We start from the raw sequence: 19,598 nt of genomic DNA, 5'->3' as shown, positions 1-19,598 counted from the left end.
CATCAGTCTGACGCTCTGTCTGACAAGCTGGTGAAGACTGATATCTGTTTGATGTATGATTCATTTAGCTCCTCATACTCACAGAAATACATATTCACAGCTGGGACCTCTCTCTCTCTCTCTCCCTCTCTCTCTCTTTCTCTCTCTCTCTCTGAGTGAGTGAATGAGTGAGTGAGTGAGTTTATATCTTTGCTCTTTTTCCATCTGTATTGAGATTTTGTATGTGTTTTTTTGTTGTTTGTTTTTTATTTATTTTGTGGTGGTTAACTTTGGTTCAGTTAGGTAGTAGAGTTGGCAGCTGGACATTATGCCTGTTGTCAGTGGTTATGTGGAGCTGGAGAAGCTCACATGCCAGCACCGTGTGTCGGTGTTTTGGTGGAGGAGGGCAGCATTGCTGTTGTAGAGGTTGTAGGGTTTGAAAGTGTGGAATCTGCCTCTTGTGTGAACAGCTGGATGATGCTGCCAAAGTTGAAAAGGTTGTTGGAAATGGTGTTGTGATTAATGATACTTTTGAAGAATGGTGTTCCTCAGCCTTGGCATTGATTCTACAAGTCTCTGGAACTCTTCTGGAGGGATGAACACCATTCTTCCAAAACATATTCCCTCATTTGGTGTTTTGATGATGGCGATGGAGAGTGCTGTCTAATATGTCAGTCCAAAATATTCCATAGGTGTTTAATTGGGTTGAGATCTGGTGATTGTAGAAGCCATAGCATATGATTTACATCGTTTTCATACTCATCAAACCATTCAGTGACCTCTCGTGTCCTGTAAACTGGGGCATCATCATCTTGGAAGAGACCACTCCCATCAGGATAGAAATGTTTCATCACAGGATAAAGGTGATGACTGAGAACAACTATGTATTGATTTGCAGTGATTCTTCCCTCTAAGGGGACAAGTGGAGCTGAACCATGCCAGAAAAATGACCTCCACAGCATAACAGAGCCACCAGATCCCCTCACAGAGGGGGTCAAGCATTCAGACCTGTACCGGTTTTTCCTTTAATTTGTCAGCCGTCTATGCACACAAAATTACTTTCAGATTCATGACATGTGTGCACCAGCCAATTTTATTCTTACCACCATGCGTATTATAGTGAATCAGAATCATTCTAAATTGACAGGTGCGTGCCCACTATAGGTAATTAGCATACTACCACGGCCCCATTTCTCTATATAAGAAAAGCTCTACTGGAGCAGGGCATCATTGGAGAGATCTGTCACTCATTGAAAAGAGGGCCATGATGGTAAAACTGTAGAAACTGCTAGTGAAATGCAAATAGTTTCAGAAGTAGGAGCCAGAAAAGGCAGATTTGGCTGGTAAACATGTCATTGGCACCACCATTTGGAGCCTGATGGTGAATCCTGTATACAACCTGCATACGTGTAACGCCACTACCACACAGCATGTCAATAACAAAAGAAAAAGTCGGTAAATGTGTAGATCTGTGGAACTGATCTAAATAAATCTCTACTGCTGCACCAGATGTGCATCATGTTTCATTTCTGTCCACAACAGGCTGTGATGTAGCGACAGCAGAGCGTCCCTCCCTGTACCACTACTGAACTGTCAGGCTGTGAGGACACTGAACAGGCTGTTGGTTAACTAGCTGCATATATCATGGCCAAATCTGATGGAGGAAATAATTGCTGTCACATTCCAATATGGAAATTCCAATATATAAGCTTTTGTCATCTAAAAGTGGGAACAGGACATTTTTAATATATTCATAATTTCATTACATTTATGATAATGATTTATGGATTACAACATTTTAGCTTAATTTAATTGATTTAACTGAATTGAATTAATTAATGAATCACGGATTTGTGCTTAAAATGTTCATATGCATGGTTTAAGCACAGATTTGTGTGTATGCACTGTTTGTGAATGAGGCCCAATGTCACCAAGCACATTACCAGGTCTCTTCAAGACCTAGAGATTCAAGTATTAGAATTACAAAATATAGTGGATTCTACAGGAAATCAAGAGCATAATGACGCCCTTAAATATAAAAAGGCTGCCTTAGCCACCTGTTGGGCATTACAGCACAGGGAGCTCTGGTCCGCTCACAATTCATGAATGCATTTCAAATGGATGCCCCCTCACAGTTTTTCTTCAGATTGGAGTGAAAGAATGGTCAGAGAAAGATCGCCCATTCTTTACACTCTGAAAATGGATCCACAATAATGGAAAACACTGAGATTTGGAGAAGAGCTCTTTAAAAGGGAATATGTTGAGGATTTACAGTTGGCTGTATCTTTTTATGCTGGACTACCTCATGTGTATGCTGACACTAATGGAGTGTTGGATGTAGAGCTGTCTTTGATGAACTGTATACTGCTCTCATGAGCCTGGGAAATGGAAATGCACCTGCCCATTGATGGACTGCCCATTGAGTTTTATAAATCTTTTTGGTCAGTGGTTGGTGAAGATCTATTGGAGGTGTTTTGTGACAATGTATGTAAATGACAGCTAAAGCTACAAGATCTGAAGAACTGGAAACCTGTATCTCTGGACTATAAAATTCTCTCTGAATTTTAGCCTCTAGAATTGGAGAGCTGATAAGTGAGGTCATCCATATTGACCAGACTTACTGTGCACCCGTCAGGTTAATAAGTGATAATATCACTTTCATTTGGCATGTTTTGGACATCTCTGGCTCATTGGATATAGATACTGGTCTTACCTCCACAGACTAGGAAAAGGCTTTCGACTGGGTTGAGCACCAGTGTCTGTGGCAGAAGCTAAATGCTTTTGGGTTCAGCCCAAGATCCAGGTACTGTACACTAGGTACTATACTAAAAATGAGTGTTTGGATGCACCTTTTAATGTACAGAGAAGGGTACAGCAGGGATGCTCTCTTTCTGGGATGTCGCATTCCCTCGCCATTGAGCCTCTGCTTCACAAACTCAGGCAAGAACTCTCAGGTGTTTGTTTTCCAGGTTGTGCTTCAGCTGTAAAAATTTCAGCATATGCAGATGATGTTATGGTAATTATTAATAAACAAAAAGATGTTGATATTTTGGAAGGGAATATAAGTCTTTTTAATAAACCTTCTTCTGCTAAGGTGAACTAAAAAAAAAAGGTGAAGCTGTGATGTTGGGAAAAAGTTGCTAGATAATTTAGTTCTACTAAGTAGGCTAATTTGAAAAAAAAGGGATAAAGTAGACTTAGGAGTGTTTCTAGGTGAAGAAAAGAACTGGGAGATGCTTTAGAAAAATAGAATGCTGGCTTAAGAAGTGGAAATGGCTCTTGCCAAACATGTCTTACAGAGGGATGACGCTTGTAATTAACAATCTAGTGCCCTCTTCATTATGGCACAGATTAGTTTGTGTGGATCCCCCTTTAAACTTGCTTTCACATATTCAAGCTGTTTTAGTTGATTTCTTTTAGGATGCATGCATTCCTCAGGCTGTTCTTCTTCCAAATGAAGAAAGAGGACAAGGACTTATACATTTGGCCAGCAGAGGTTCTGCTTTCCACCTTCAGTTTATTCAGAGACTGCTGTTTGGCCCTAAGGACTTGGTGTGGAGACTACTGTATATAGCTGTATAGCACTGTACACCTGTATATAGCCTTATTAGACTACTAATTGTGTTTTTACTCCCTTTTGCCCATAAGCTAAGTACATTTAAGTGGATTACATTGTGTGTTTTTTACTTTTATCTTTTTAAATAAATGTTTTTGGATAAATATACTATCTAATGTTGCATGAGAGTGAATTTTGCTAACCTCTACCCTGCAAAGAACTCCAAAAATCCTTAAACCTTTACTAGCTATTGATATGGTGATTTTGGTTATAATTAAGTTAATAAGACTTCCAAATTCATAGCTGGGTATATTCTGAGGCTGTATCAATCAGTTGGCTATCTTCCGTGTCTTTCAGGGTGATGCCCTGAGGTTGGACTTAATTTAAATTAAGTTATATTTGATTTATTTCTGAAAGCCAAATTTAACCTAAATGCCCTACATTAAAATGGTGCATGATCCCTACAGTTCATTCTCGGTTTTAAATACAAAAGTCTGCAAAGTGCAATTGTCAATTGAGGAATTTTATCGTGGGGCAAACAGATGCCAATTTATGTAAGCAGGAAAATTGATGACTTAGTAGACATTGATGTAACATTACTGTTTACTAGGATGGTGAAAGCCAGAGTGATTTATTTTAATTATTACAAAGAATTGAAGGATGTAGATCAGTTGAGCATGATATGGGCTCATGGTGATGTGTTCTGTAAATAACTGACTTTTTCTGTGGAGTTGATGTGATGTGATCATTATTATTTTTTTTTTTGAAGATGGTTATACTGGCTTGTTCAAAGATTGATAGAATAAAGTAGTTTTTAAAAATAAAATCTCAGAAATACAGCGCAATGCCTCTGATAGTATTTGGAATGCTGTTCAGATGAACAGACAGGAGCTACACGCACTGATGCATGTCTGTGATAAGACCTTAAAAACATGTTTCTGATAGTGAGCTGGCATTTTCACTTGGTCATGTATCTTATCATTGGTGGCATGAACATCAATTTGCAGTTCATGAAGCAAAGAATGGATTTCTGGAGTTTTGCATTCATGTTTCTTTGTGTGCGACCTTACAAGCATTTGTAAATAGGGTGGGGCTGTAACTACACCAAGAACACGAAAAGCCCCACCAAGGAATGATCTGACATTTTTGAAACATTTTTTTTTAAAAAACACAATTACTGTTGTTAGTTCTATCTATTCTATGTAGTACATGTGAATCATCAGAAATGTATGTAATAGGCACGTTATTTGAAACTGACTTTAAAATGACACACATTCGCATAGAGCCCCCTGTGCTCCGGTAAGACGTGTGACACAAGAGAGAGCCAAAGTCACCACCGGACTCACAACTGTTCCTGTCACTGAGAGTTCCTTCACTGATCTTTCCGAAATGGTTAAATGCATTCCTGCATATTCTAAGACAAATTAGAACCGTATTGGCTCGAATATAGGGTAATATATTTTTCTGGAAATAACATTTGAAAAAGTGTGTGTAGTATTCTTTTAGAATGAAGAGAGTAGTGGTCTGACAGTGTCAGCTGTCTAAAATACTTCCTAACAGTTCAGCCCTCTTTGTTCATTGTCAAATTGTCAGTTTGCCACTTGACTGACCTCATATTGTCAAGCTGATGGTCCTTTAACCTGTAACAGTTTGGGGCTTATGGGAAATGGTGTTTGTCAAAGGCTGCCAAAAGCAGACATATTACTTATTGGTTCAGCTTTGACTTGTCGCACTTTCTGCACATTTTGGCTGAACTCAAACACATCCCATCAGTTTAAAGGTTCCCAATTCCTGGACAGAACCTTTGCTACCAGGCCACGAGGAAACAGTATAATTCGCAAAAAAAAGCTGAAAAATGGTTACATAGCTTTGTAGGCTGTGTTTGTGGTTAATACCCTGGGACTTGGTGCAGTCTGTGCTGCATCTTTCCTCATCACTCTCTGTCACTCCACACAACATACTGATTTTGAACTAAACCAAGTCAAAGATAAGGACACAAGATAAGTTTTTCATTGCCCACTTAGGTATTAAATCAAACAAAACAAACAAACAAAAAGCACTGAAAGTTTGTGTTAAATCATAATTTTCCTTCAACAATCAGACCTGGATCCCTGCATTTCTGCCCATTGTGGGTCTGACTACTTTAAGATTTAACTCCCTATACAGGGATGAAGTGAAATGTCACCTTACCTGAATACACTTAACTTAGCTTTTTAACTTGTTCCCAGTCTATGTGACCTAAATTCATAATGTCTTGTCTTGTGACTCACAGGTTTTTCTTAAAGGTGATACTAACAGTTTCTAAGATAAATTTAAGACTAATTCCACACATAGAAAACCTCTGAAACACCAGTTAGACCATCAGGTTAAAATTATTATACTTGAAATCTGAATTTACATTTTGAAATGTCTGCAGATCCTGAGCGGTGTGTGTGTGTGTGGCCATTATGTGGGAATGCACTTTTTAAGGTGGTGGACAGAATATTGTTCCAGATGGCGTGTTGGGTCAGAAAAATAAATTGATGATGATACATACAGATAAGCTATATTTCACCATTATCTGGCTTCATTATCATTCTTCACACTATCCAAAACACATGAAGGTGTTAAAGTATTTTTTTTAGGTGTAAAATATCATTAAATAACTTCACAGATATATCAAAAATTGACAATTATACAAAATATGAAGAAAAAGGACAAGGGTGACACACAAAACGTGCTCTTGCAAAATAGCAAGAAGAGACCGGACACAAAGAGGGAATAAAAAAATAATAATAGCAGTGTAATATTAATCAATCAATAAATAAATAACCATTATTATCATTACTAATTTTGAAGATTGGGATTGAAGTCAATTTTTAGAGTCATTTGAGAATAACTTTAACTAAGATCACACTTACTGGCATTTTTAGGGGTTTGCAACTGTATCTCATGGTCTTAATCAGCAGATGGCATTTAACACTAAACTTAAATACACTGAACAACAAGTCTATACTACACAAACATTTGTTCATATATCAAGCATGTGCAATGGTCTTTGAGAGAAGAAAGTGATACTGTAGAGTGATCTGCAGTCATGTTCTGAGGGCAGCCCTTCAGAGCTCGCTAGACAGACAGACAGACAGATAGATAGGTAGATATGTAGCCCAGTCTAAAAATTTTTCATTTTAGACAAATAAATATGTAAATAAATAGAATTTTTTTTTTTTTAAATGTTTAAAAAGTATTCTATTAAAAACCACTTAAGTTGAATGTTAAATACAGTTCGTAGGGAATTAAAAACACGCTATATGCAGATGAATAAATCTTTGTCATTGTGTGGGTGAAGTTCATGCAGTTCAAGTAGTTTGTTTGCTGTACTCATGGATGTATAATAAGAACTGGATAGGGCGCTGCTGCTCAGCCTTGCAGCTAATTTTTTCCCAGTGGCCACTCGCGGTATTGCAGCGAAAAATCCCCCTGCGGCCCAAAAAGGATTTTCCCCATAGACCACCATTGTAAAACAAACGTCTTAAAAACTGGACAGGACCCTTCAACCTGCAAACAACGTCAATTATGACTCTTTCTATTATGAACTTTTGATCCATGGAGGTTTTATGTTTATAAAACTTTCCTCGAGCCCAGAAAAGCGATTTCTGATCTGAAAAATCTGTGACGTCATCACAATGTAAAGTCTATGGGCCGAGCATGGATGTATTATAAGAGCTGGATACTGGACTAAAAATGGCCCCCATTCAGTCCTATAGGAATTGCTCGCCTGGCGCATACCATGGATGTATAAAGAGAACTGGATACAGGAAGAGTGCCAAGCTTTGAAGCCAATTTGACATAGCGGCCAAACCGTGTAATTACAATGTCACGTGATGCACACTGGTCCAAAAAGACTTTTTCCCATAGACTTACATTGTGAAAGAGACGCCTGTAAATCAGCGGATAAATTTTTCTGACCGTCACAACCCCCACGAAATGACTTGTCTCACTATCAGAATTAAATCAGTTTGGTCTGATCACATTTCAAAAGCCTCAAAGAGCCGCATGATTGGCCAGTGAAAGTCACAAGTGCACATGCTCTATGGGCCACACAATGCGGAAGATCTGGGTACTTTCATACCGAGAAGTTGATTTTTTTTGTTTTTGCTTTATGCACCACTGAGCAACTTTCATAGGAATGAACGGGGCCCCGCCTCCGACGCTGTATCCAGTTCTCTTTATACATCCATGGCGCATACACCAAAAAAAGTTTCTAGCTTCCGGGTTTACTTCCGGGTTGTGCGGCCCACTGAATATGCACAGTAGTATTTCCCCTGCTGGTCCCGCCCGTGAGCTCCCACTCGGCCCATAGACTTTACATTGTGATGACACCCTATCCAGCTCTGATAATACATCCATGGCTGTACACCTAAGAAAAGCATGTTTTTCTCTTAACCTAACCCTAGAGGGCCTAAAGTTGTCAATCTTAACATTTTGTTAATTGCACTGGTAGTGACCGACCTGTCAGCCAATTGGAAAGGTAAAGGGCTGGGATGTATAGGAGACCCCATACAGTTTAGCCATGGGCTAGTCAGACGACAAACAGGAGCTGTGTGAGGATTGTTTACGATGTTGAAGACTGTTTATGGTAACGGACATAATAGCAACCTGCAGAAGGTTAATAACCTCTGTGTATGTATTTTTGTATGGCTTCATCAATAGTGTAAAAGATAGATGCTAATTGCGCTTAGCGCATTAGCACGCTTGTTATGTGTTAATGTCATCAGTGTAAAGCTCAAAATGCACTCAGCGTGAGAAGTAAAAGAGCTTTAGGGCGAGTTAAGTGACTGAGAACAACTGTCATGTACGTCTAATAGACTGAGGACCAGGAAACACTCCTTGGACTCTATGGAAGAGTAGCTGTCTCCCGCTCAGCTATCACTTCGTCTGGACTGTTGTCGCCCGCCAGCCTGTAACCTCACTCATCATTCCCCTCTTCATACATCAAGTTCATAACTTCTGAGAAGGTTGAAAAGCAAAAGGGAAACACATTTAAGTTTTGTATAATATTTTTATACCTGTTTAATTTTATTAATTGGTTTAAAGATTTGTTTTCATTAATTAAATTCATTATTTGCAGTTAAAGTATTGTGTGTGTGTGTGTGTGTGTGTGTCATATATACATTTCATTAAGTCGTGATTGAGTAAAAACAGGGAATATTAATTAAAACTAAATTCTTAGTGGGATTTAGAATTAGTGATTCCTACTATACATTCCTGCCAAGTGGAGCCACCGCCATTAATGTACCCAGGGCCCCACCCATAGTACTACAACACTTGTTAGACAGTTAACTAAATAGCTACATGGGACGGGTGCTACAGATAGATAGATAGATAGATAGATAGATAGACACATCATTAATGGGCTACTGTCATTTTGACTGAACAACTTGCCAAGCATAGAGGGGACAAAACATGCTTTTTGAGATTTTTGGTTGTTTTTATACTGTTATGATGTTCGATATCTGTTAAAGTTCGAAAAATGAATATAAGCTACTATGCTGTCTGAAAGTCAAAAGCCAGGGCTTCAGCCTGCTCTGAACGCTCTGCTCTACTTCCTCATCGAAATGACAACAGATTATTTGCGCATGCCCACAAACTGCTGTCCGTTGCTAGCCTTTGTTACTAAGGTTGTTCAATAGCTTGTTCACATTGTCTGCTCACATAGTTCGGATTGGATTAGGGGCTCGGACGTATTTGAGAAGTTTATATTTTGAATAAGGAACATGAAAAAGAAGTGAAATCCTATTGTACTGTTTGCTTATGTAGTCTCCCGAACCGCCAGAAGTCTGCCTTTAAGCAGCCTCCGGAAACTAACCAATCAGAACAGAGTGAGCTCATTGAGGGGGAGGGCCCTAAAGAGACAGGAGCTAAAACAGCTTGTTTCAGACAGAGGCTGAACTGAGCGGCTGAGGGCCAGTATAAGATAAATAAGGAGTTTTGAACTGTAAATGATGCAAATATATTCCAGTAGAGCCCCAGAATATAAATGTAGACCTGTAAATGTTCATGATATGTCCCCTTGAACATATTTATCAGCCAACCCCTAACGGAGGCCGATTTACACTGGCAGTAGCTTAAATTTTTAATGAAATTGATTCAAATAATTTGATTACAACAACTAGACAGACACCACACAACACTGATCTCTCTTTGACCCACCATGGGGAGCAGTGTGCAGCCACAGCACAATGCCCGGGGACCAGGTCCAGTTATGAAGCCAGTGGTGCTCAAGGGGCGAAGTCAGGAGAAAAGCCACATATACTGGACCTCCACATAGAAAGACTGTACTACTCATCATTTTTTTTGTCAACAGAATCACATACTGATGTTATATAAACTGGATAAAGTATATCAAATCAGAGTGAAACCACCTTATTGTGTCTTGGCTCTCAATGGTTAGTGATGGAGCTTAGTGTAGCATGTCCTGTAAATCCCACCAGAAGGGAATTAACCTGTTTAAATTAATAACCGTTGCTTCCTGCCCGCCCACGCGCTTTTTGATTCATATTTCACACCCTCACAAGCCTTTGTTCTTAGCTGGAGAGACATGCACAGGGGGGAAATACTTTAGCCTCAAAATGTCAGTCGCTGCTGCTTCCCCACCAGCTGCTGCTTAGAAACACTGTTGTTTCCATGCTTCTGTATTTTTATCCTCCTCCCTTCTTGTCTTTGTCTGCTCCTGTCTCCCTTTTTTTTTGTTTTAAATGTTTTATTTTATGCCAGGCAGATGGATTTTCTTTGTCTTTACACTGGAGCGTTGTTACAGCTCTGTATTTTCTGTTCTCTCTCTCTCTCTGCAGCTTGTTGCGTCGTGTTGCCTGTTTCTGTTTCATTTCATGGTGCTGACTGTGTCAAGATTCGCCTCCTTTGACTCTTTGTTCTCTCCAACAATATTTTGGAAAGCAGAAAGTGAGGAGGCATGAAGGTTGTTAGCATATTCACCATGTTCCTGATGGCCTGAATAATATTCTGCAGCCTAGTGTATGAAAAACAAACATCGGAGGCTTTTCCTCCAGGCATGTGCACCTTTTGAAGGTCTTTTCTTTCTTGAAACACTGACTGATTTTGGGGTGAGATGGAAGCATGAAGGTTGTAGAGAAGTGTAAGTGACTTGAGAAAATCCCCACGGTAGTTGTAAGAATCTGGGTCGAAAAGAACAAACGGGTAATTTTGCCATGTATGCTAAATGAAAAGAATAGCAACAGTATGTTTAAAAAAAATAACTTCAATCCAAGATTATTGAAGGCTGGTTGAAGGACTTGTGGGGTTCCCCAAGGCACAGTGTCAGGCCCATTACTGTTTATTTTGTCTCTAAATGAATTTTAAACAACTTTTGGATACTGGGTTTGGTTTTAATCTATCATTTGAATTTAATTAATAAAAGTCTAAATTCATATTATTTGGAAATGTCATAAAATTTACAATGTAAAATTATGATATATTACATTGAAATTGAAAGACTGATAATAGATAAACACATTAGTCAACTGTACTACTTAAAAATCTCTTAAAGACACAATAATAATTTCTGCCACTATGCAGGGATTAAAACCATAAAAACACTGAATAAAGCAGCTTCACGTAAAAAATCTGACGCTGTTCAGCAGACACAGGATGTCCGGTAGGGGCTGCTAGCTGAGCTGCTGCTAAGGTTTGCTCAGCTTGCTTATCTGACAACTTAAGATCCAGATGTTCAGGAGGTTTTTACCGGGAGCTGAATTATCCGAAGAGGTCTCCTCCTCTCTAAAACAAACATCCAAAGGGATTAAAACCAATAAAAACACTGAATAAAGCTGTCTCAAAGAAAAAAAATCAGTGTTTCTCCAAGGCTGTTTGGTGGACACAGGTGGACACTGTTTCTCTGATAACTTAAGATCTAGATGTCCGATGACTAAAATCCTTCATCCAGTTAAAAGATATATTTTAAAACGACCGAGAGCTAAAAAGTTTATCATAAAAATATGGTTTAAAACTGAAAAAGTCCATTTATGACAGTTTCTGACAGACAACACCAACATATTTTCTTGTATGCATATGCTCTTTGGTGGATGCCATTGTGTCGGACAACCACAATGCTGATGCACACGCACAAGATGATTACCATCTTGGGCATCTTGGGTTACCTTGATTGAAATCACAGATTTCTCTGGGTTTGTTGGAAACATTTGGGATAATGTAAGTAAACAAATCAACAAAATATATCACAGGTCTAGTCATTTTCAGACATTTTAATTCGGAATAGTTGCATATTATAGATTTAAATCAGGCCTTGTTATATATAGCTAAAGGGTTGAATTTATGTGACAGCTGAAGTGAGGAATGGAAAATGTGTTGCACACTGCAGGTTTTTTTTTTTCAATAATTGAATGGACAAATATAGAAATGTAGGATCAGAATGGCATGTTGGCATTAGTATAGCCAACAATTAATATAAGATAATGTATTTTTTATGTATTTTTTTCACACCAAATGTTCTCTAAAACAGGTAGGTATTTACAGACCAAAAGGTTTTGTTATGGTAGTATCTCCCTAAGGTCAACAATGAAATTTGCATTCTTTTTTGCAGACAGTCAATGCATCGAAATACAGAACTACAGAAATGCAGAGCTGTCTGTCACAGAACATCTCACAGTTCCTTGTGAGAACATTTCTATCACAATATTTTGTTTAGCATTATAAGTAGCATCAGATCTCAGACTGAAAGTTTGGCAGAAGAACAAATATGACAGAATGAGCTGTTCCACAAGGAATAATGCTAGTTAATGAGTCTGCTGTAAAGAAAATCAGCTGCTTCAAGCTCCGCGGCATTCACCTGGGATGAGCAACACCGGCCATGTGGTGAAAAAGGTACAGCAATGCCTCTTTCACCTCAGGCAGCTGAAAAAAATTTGGCATGGGGCTCACGATCCTACAGGCCTTCTAAAGGGGCACAATCAAGAACATCCGTACTGGATGCATTACTGCCTGGTAGGGGAACTGCACTGCCCTCAACTGCAAAGCGCTGCAGAGGGTCGTGCAGACAGCCTAGAGCATCAGTGGATGTGAGCTTCCCCCCCCCCCCCCCATCCAGGACATTTACAACGGTTGGTGTGTCAGCAAGGCCTGCAGGATTAGCAAAGTACCCAGCCACCCCAACCACAGACTGTTTCAGCTGCAGCCGTTTGGCAAGCGGTACCGCAGCCTCAAGGCCTGGACCAGCAGGCTCTGGGACAGTTTTTTTTCTTCACCAGGCTTATGAACTATAGACACTAACAGCCTGTTGCCTGTCTGTCTGTGACACACACACACACACACACACACACACATGCAAACAATCTACATGCACATATGCACATTTATTAAGGCAGGCCCACACACAGCATTTTACACATACTATACATAGTTTATATTATTTATATTTTTATTGTATTGTATTTTTTAGTACTGTTTTACTGCTATTTCCATTGATATTTGATTGCTACTGCTGCTGCAATGTTGAGGACTCAAGAAATTTACTCTCTTATATTTGTATAATGGGATGTAACAATAAAAGGACTCCTGAATGTTGAATCTTGAATCTTGAACTTTGTGAATGCCACTTTGGCCAGACTGGAAGAGGCTGTGTTGGAGAGACACTGTGTCTCCAGTAGCGACGGCTAACCTTTTCATTATGGATTTAATAAGAGGATAACGGGAAGGTGTCCTCATTATGATGAGAAATCATTACAAGATAATGTTGTTATGAAAAGATACTTAAACATAAATGTGAGTATTTTTTTTTAACAGTGGCACTTCTAAACTGTCATTTTAATCACACAGATGATTTCATTTTGGCTGTATAGATCTAATATTTGACATCATCATCTCCTGCTGCAAATGAGAACACGTTGCATCAAAGTCAATGGTTGGTTACCTTTATTGACACACATTTACCTACTAGATGAATGTCCCAGTGAGTATGTTTACATGCACACTGGTGACTTGGTCTTGAACTGTCTTTGTGCATGTTTTCATATTCTGGTTTCAGAAGCCTGTTAGCATCCTGCTCCTTTAAACCACAACCGTGATCTTTCTCTAACGCTAACCATATATTGTTTTGTGCCTAAACCTAACCAAACCTTAAGCATAGAGGTGGTGGATCAGAAAACATGAATATTTTTTGTAATGATTTTGGAAGGCACTGACAGACAATGTTGTCCTGCTGATAGGAGCAGAGCATGTTCACATGGGTCATTCTGGAAGGCAATCATTTAGTTTAGTAGACTACATCAAAACACTTTACTTTGTGATCACTGTCTACCATGTGCACATGTTCATCTTAAGTAACATAGCAGCTGGTAAGAAAAACAAAAATATCTAATGACAATCAGCAAAAGTATGACGTATATGCTGAAATATAAGTCACCCAAGTAAATAACCATGTCTTCCAGAAATTATGTTTATACGAGATCTCGATGCATAATCACAACATTCATGACTTTTTTTTTTACTCCAGTAAAAGTAACCCAGTCGTTAATTTTACAGCTACATCCATGCCTGTGTTGAGAAGCAATTACTGCATGTACAGTTATCAACTTGATATCAATCAGAATGATATCCCAAAGCATATTGATCCTTACAGCCTGATACAGAACAATTACAATCAGCAAAACAAGCAGAGTGATCAAATCAATGAAAATGGGGTGTCTGTATTTTGTTCATTTGGCAATATCAATATATGTTTTAACATTACTAAAGCTCAGATTGTCCCATCAACATGGTTCTTATATCCCTGGAGCCCTAGACTCGGGTTTGATAGAGGTCTGATAGGGATATTTGTGCTGTGTTAAAAACTTCTGAACATAAAGACAAAATATATACGAAATGTCAATTTACTTTTTTCCCCATAAAAAAGTATCCTAGAGCATGTTTAGTACTACTCACAAGTAAAAAGTGGCATTTTCTGAATAGCCCAATTACCCTGAAATAAATCATATGACTGGGTAATACATACAGTGACTCTATAAGGACAAAGGTTCAAACAATTAATGGTTTTGCCAAATACATTTCAAAGGAGATGCAATTTGTAACTTGATTGTCTTAACTGGCAACATGTTTTCCAGTGGAAGAAATGCTATGTTCATGTAGTGCACAGAGAGTCGGGAGGTGGTCAGGATGGTAGTTCCGTAAGTTGTAAGGTTTCGGTTACTAGATTTTTAAAGTAAAGTTTGGAGAAAGATCGTGGTCTGTTAAAAATGATAAGTAGTGACACAGACCATCTCCTCTATTAGTCCATTAGTCTTCTCTTTCCAGCGCTGATGTAATTCCAAGAATACTGGGTGGAGGTGTACAGGTTTTTGGGTAAACAGGCTTTTGTCTCATTGTGTTGCACATGTATTTGTTGAAGATCCTTGTGAGTTTCTCAGATAGAAAGTATGGCTATGTTGTTGTGGTGTTCTCTCTAGAACTGAATGATCCAAACAGGGGAACTGCGGCAGTGAACAGTCTCTACATGAGACAGGAAAAAAGTCAGGATTCCAGCATTAACAAGAAATATTGTTACAGCAGAATGTACTGAGTCAGAAAGTCTATGTTTGTTAATATAATGTGGCTTACTGTCAAGGATCATTTGAGATATAACTCACCATTTATGCTATTAACCTGGAAGTGCCTCTTTTCATGAAGCCCAGGGTGAATAGTTCACCTCCACACAATAGACAGACTCAGATACCTTACAAGAGTACTGAGATACTATTTATCAGGGAGTCTCACTTTCTCTCTGGTCTCTGGTACCTGCAGTCTCTCTATCTTCATCCTTAATTTGCTTTGTGACACATCCGGCTTAGGATAGACTGCATGTTGTAGAACGTGTCCTGTCACACTCTTTTCCATTTACCGTGACAGTTGCTTGTTTCAAATACTGAAGCTTTTGTACAACCTGTCACACTCCAGTCCTCCAATCGTCCTGTAACTCCTTCCCTGATTGGATGGCTGTGTCTCTCATTGCGTGGTCTTCACCATTAGCTGACCACTCAACCTGACACTTGGCTATTACTCTGTATTACATACTTGTCAGGCACTTTAACGCTCCCTCTCTCAGTCATTTTCTCCTTCTTACATCTCCAGCTACACTCCAAATCTGACAAGGGCGACGGCTCCGTGCGCTACATCCTGTCTGGAGAGGGGGCTGGCTCTATCTTCATCATTGACGAGACAACAGGTGACATCCACGCGGCCAAGAGCCTGGACCGTGAGAGGAAGGCCCAGTATGTTCTACACGCAAGGGCCATCGACCGGTGGACGAACCGCTCTCTAGAGGCAGAATCAGAGTTCATCATCAAGGTCCAGGATGTCAATGACAATGCTCCAACCTTCCCAGATGGACCGTTCTCAGCCACTGTGCCTGAGATGTCTGATGTCGGTAAGATCAGAGCTTTTTTTTTTTTTCATGACAGACACTTGACACAAACGTTAACAATGGCACAGTTCTATTAACTAACCCAGGAAGACATGTCATCGAGTTAGACATGTCAGTCAAGGTCTATTACATCAAAATTCTACTCTGAAAATGAATGGATGTATTTTCACAGAATTTTAATTATGCTTTTTGCAGTGTGAGAAGTAAGTATTTGGGGTGTAAACAAATATAATTGCATTATTCAGATATAAGCAGATATGGCAAAATAACATCCTAATTTTGGCAGAGCTCTTCACCTCCATATATCTCCTCTCCCCTGACTTCATCACATTCAGTCACTTTCTTCTGTATCAAAAGTATTCCAGGTAGTTATTTTCTGTACGGTATGAACAAAGAGTGCTAAATCAGCCAAATCAGCAGGACTTTTCATGATGCAGATATGCCAGAAGGTAAACAAACACAGAGGTGTAGATAGTTTTCAGTTCATTATTAAGCGGGAGAGTTTCATGCTGATCTAAGCTGTATATGAGCTCCAACGGTGAGTCACCTAACATAAGTCAGGTTTTCATTCAAATGTACCACACATTTTAACCAAAATCTCAAAAAAAATCATAAAAGAAAATGTGAATTAATGTGCATTTCCTTTTACTACTGTTATGTGAATATTAACAGTCAAGCACATCAAAGTAAACAGCTGATGGCGCTGATTTTCCTTTCGAGTGCAGTAAACTACAGAAAGAAGAAGATGGTGCAACGTGATGATGTAATCAATAGAGCAACACCGAAAGCTCAAGTGACAGAAAACATGATACACATCCTGGTGATGGAGAACATGATGATGAACAGTGGAAATGGAGAGAACAGCTGACATCACAGTCTCTTACTTTTGGAAGGGTTTTTATAACAGGGCTGTGACATTTATACAGACAGGTATTTAACACTGCCCAGAGACAAAGAAGAGAACTGACAGTGAAAAAACGGCTGTCGCCATTTTCCGTCTCTCCAGCAGGCTGAAGCTTCAGGGACATTTAAGTCACATGCTTCCTGTACATAATCATTTTTTGCTAAATTTGTTTCCATTGCACTTTGTCGCATGTTGTTTCACATTACCTTTTCCACCTCATCCAAGCATAAAAACTTTTCAAATTTCACCTGTCCACTCACATTTTTTTTATGTGCAAATTGAAAAAGTGCACAAAAAGGATGGATGAATATGCACTTACTCTCCTATGGGAGAAATGAATGGGATTCATCTCTAGAACCAGGGAAGCCTGAAATAGCTCCTCCCACTTCTCAACTCTATAGCTTTTTCTTTTTTCTTTTTTTTCTTTTTTTTTCATAGACACATCAACTTTATTGTCATCTGGACCTCCTGCCACTGCATGCACAATCTCCTTAAAAAAAGCAAAATGGTCCTATGAGCTATTATGCCTATATGCGCTACATTTGGACTCACTTCATTGTCAATGGCTTACCCATTTTTTTTTTATCATAGACACTCCAGACCAAATGTATTTTCATACAAGATCAATTAGATTTTCACCAACCAAACAGTGAAATATGAGCACAAGTGAGGACAGCGCTATCATGAGTGTCAAATGATGTGTAATAATATTTAAAAGGTGTCACATCTGCCTCGGTTAATGTCTGACACTAGAACTTGGGTTAACCAATAAGGTCAGTTCATAACAACCATGTGTTAATGAATGCTCCAGCAAGGAGGACATACTGTCATGTCAGTTTATGTGTAACATAGGCAGGTGAGATGTGTCAGTTGTTCAGTCAACATGAGGCTGTAAGTTACACAAATGACAATAATAAAAATAAAAAAAAGACTGATTACCACTTTAATGTAAGATAATACATTTGATGTAGATTGTAAGGAGACATTATTGTAGGAGCAAAATATTTTATGATATGTTTTACATTTGTATAAAGAGACAGATTCTTTTTTTCAAGTGATAATAAAAACAAGTTCAGTATGCTATAAATGATTAAAAAAAAAAAACAAAAAAAAACATGCACTCTGTGTTGTCCCAGTAGTATTTTTAAATTATTTTCTTAGCAGCTAGGATTTGATTGCTGAACTGGAAAAATCAGACAGATGAAGCTAATAAGCTTAATTACCAATTTCCAAGTTAATGTGCTAAGTGATATAGCTAGATCTCTGGATCGCTGGAGGAGGTAATGGTCAGTATTTGTAACGTTTTTGGATTTAGAGTGCATTTTATGTATGCTTACACCCCCTCCACACCACCACCACCACCACCACCACCCCCCCACCCCCCCACCCCCCATCTTTACTTCCCTCTTCTCCATTATTCTCTTTCTGCCATTGTCTCTCTCTTTCTCTATTGATCATTATCTCTCTCGCTGTCTGGCTCTCTCCCTTTCTCTGAGTCTCTTTCATCTCTCATTAGCTCTATCTCTCTCTATGTCCTCTCCATCCCTCCCACTCTGCTCCTCATTGCTTATACCTCCCATCTCTCACTCATTTCCCAGCCTCTCTCTCCTCTCTTCTCTCCTCTTATTCAATACTCTCCTGTCTCTATCTCAGTTCACCAATTCCCAACACTTTCCGTTTTCCTTTTGATTTTTATCTTTGACCCGCAAAAGGGAAGGTGTAAATGGATTTTTAGGTTAAAGTCACTACTGTACAGTGTAGAAATACAGGAGCTTTGTAAACAGTGGCGTCATTTCTGTAGTGGAGCAGCTGGCAGAGTGTTGTTTATCAGACGGTGATCAGTATTTAATCACAGAGGCAGCTATTTCTTACTCTAGACTGAAATTACATTATAAGCTCTGCATCAGTCTACATGTCTTCACCCTTGCTAATTCCCATAAAGTTTTATATGTAGGTTCTAAAACTGTGTTGATTTCCAGTTATAATCCATACCAGAGGAACTACATGTCATGAGAGTCATTTAGTTGCTCCTATTTCAAATCAAGTTATGTATACAGTAACAATTTGTTGCAGGCTCCAGTGATTTTACAGCTCCATAAAGTTCAGGGAAACAGACTCAGGGAAACAGAATGGTAAAAATCAAAGCAGTATGTATCAAGCTCCAAACACACGTTTGATCCTACATTTCCCATAATGCACTCAATAGATTTTTCACTAGCCCCTCTGGTGGAAAGCTGTGCTGCCTACTATTTTCTGTAGGAAGTAGCTAAAGCCCGCTCGAAAACTGCTAAATGATGTCACATGCTAATTTGCATATCTGTGACCTCATAACATTATTACATGTACAAGATTTTTAAAAATCTAAGTAAAGAAAGATTAAGAGAAATCAAAACTGACTATATCCTCAATATGCATCTAAATCTACCTTAATTATTAAAAAAAAAAAGATTTCATGCAGGCTGTTGCAGACTGTGTAACCAAAGTGTCCTGAATAGAGAGATGATCCAGACACTGGAATAAACTCACTAGGTTGACTGATTGTGATGCTGCTCTGTTCCACCCACTGAATGCAGTCAGTCAGAGAACCACAGCCACATTAGCTCTCATTATCTCTCAATATTGGTATCTCCTTTCAAGGAGAGGAGTTAAAGTCTGCCCAGAAAGTTGCTCGATTTGTTGCTTTGAAAAAAAAGTTGCTAAAGGGGTCTTGAAAGTCTAGAGAGAAAGTTGCAATGCCACAATGTAGAAAT

The 19,598-nt window shown here is 38.9% G+C and overlaps 1 protein-coding gene across 5 annotated transcripts in view; it reads left to right on the top strand.

Annotated features, from left to right (window-relative positions):
- The window catches only part of LOC122993661 (cadherin-18-like), a 204,370-nt gene that overhangs the window by 67,622 nt on the left and 117,150 nt on the right, over positions 1-19,598 (top strand). For all 5 annotated transcript variants that reach the window (XM_044368010.1, XM_044368011.1, XM_044368012.1 and 2 more), the window contains one exon: positions 15,653-15,947. In XM_044368010.1, the coding sequence (XP_044223945.1) occupies positions 15,653-15,947 (295 nt within the window). The remainder of the gene's footprint in view (positions 1-15,652; positions 15,948-19,598) is intronic.

The sequence above is a fragment of the Thunnus albacares genome, chromosome 12, assembly GCF_914725855.1.
Source record: "Thunnus albacares chromosome 12, fThuAlb1.1, whole genome shotgun sequence".
Taxonomy (NCBI): Eukaryota; Metazoa; Chordata; class Actinopteri; order Scombriformes; family Scombridae; genus Thunnus; species Thunnus albacares.
Note: the sequence above shows the minus strand (reverse complement) of the source record. Positions and strands in the feature narration are given on the sequence as shown.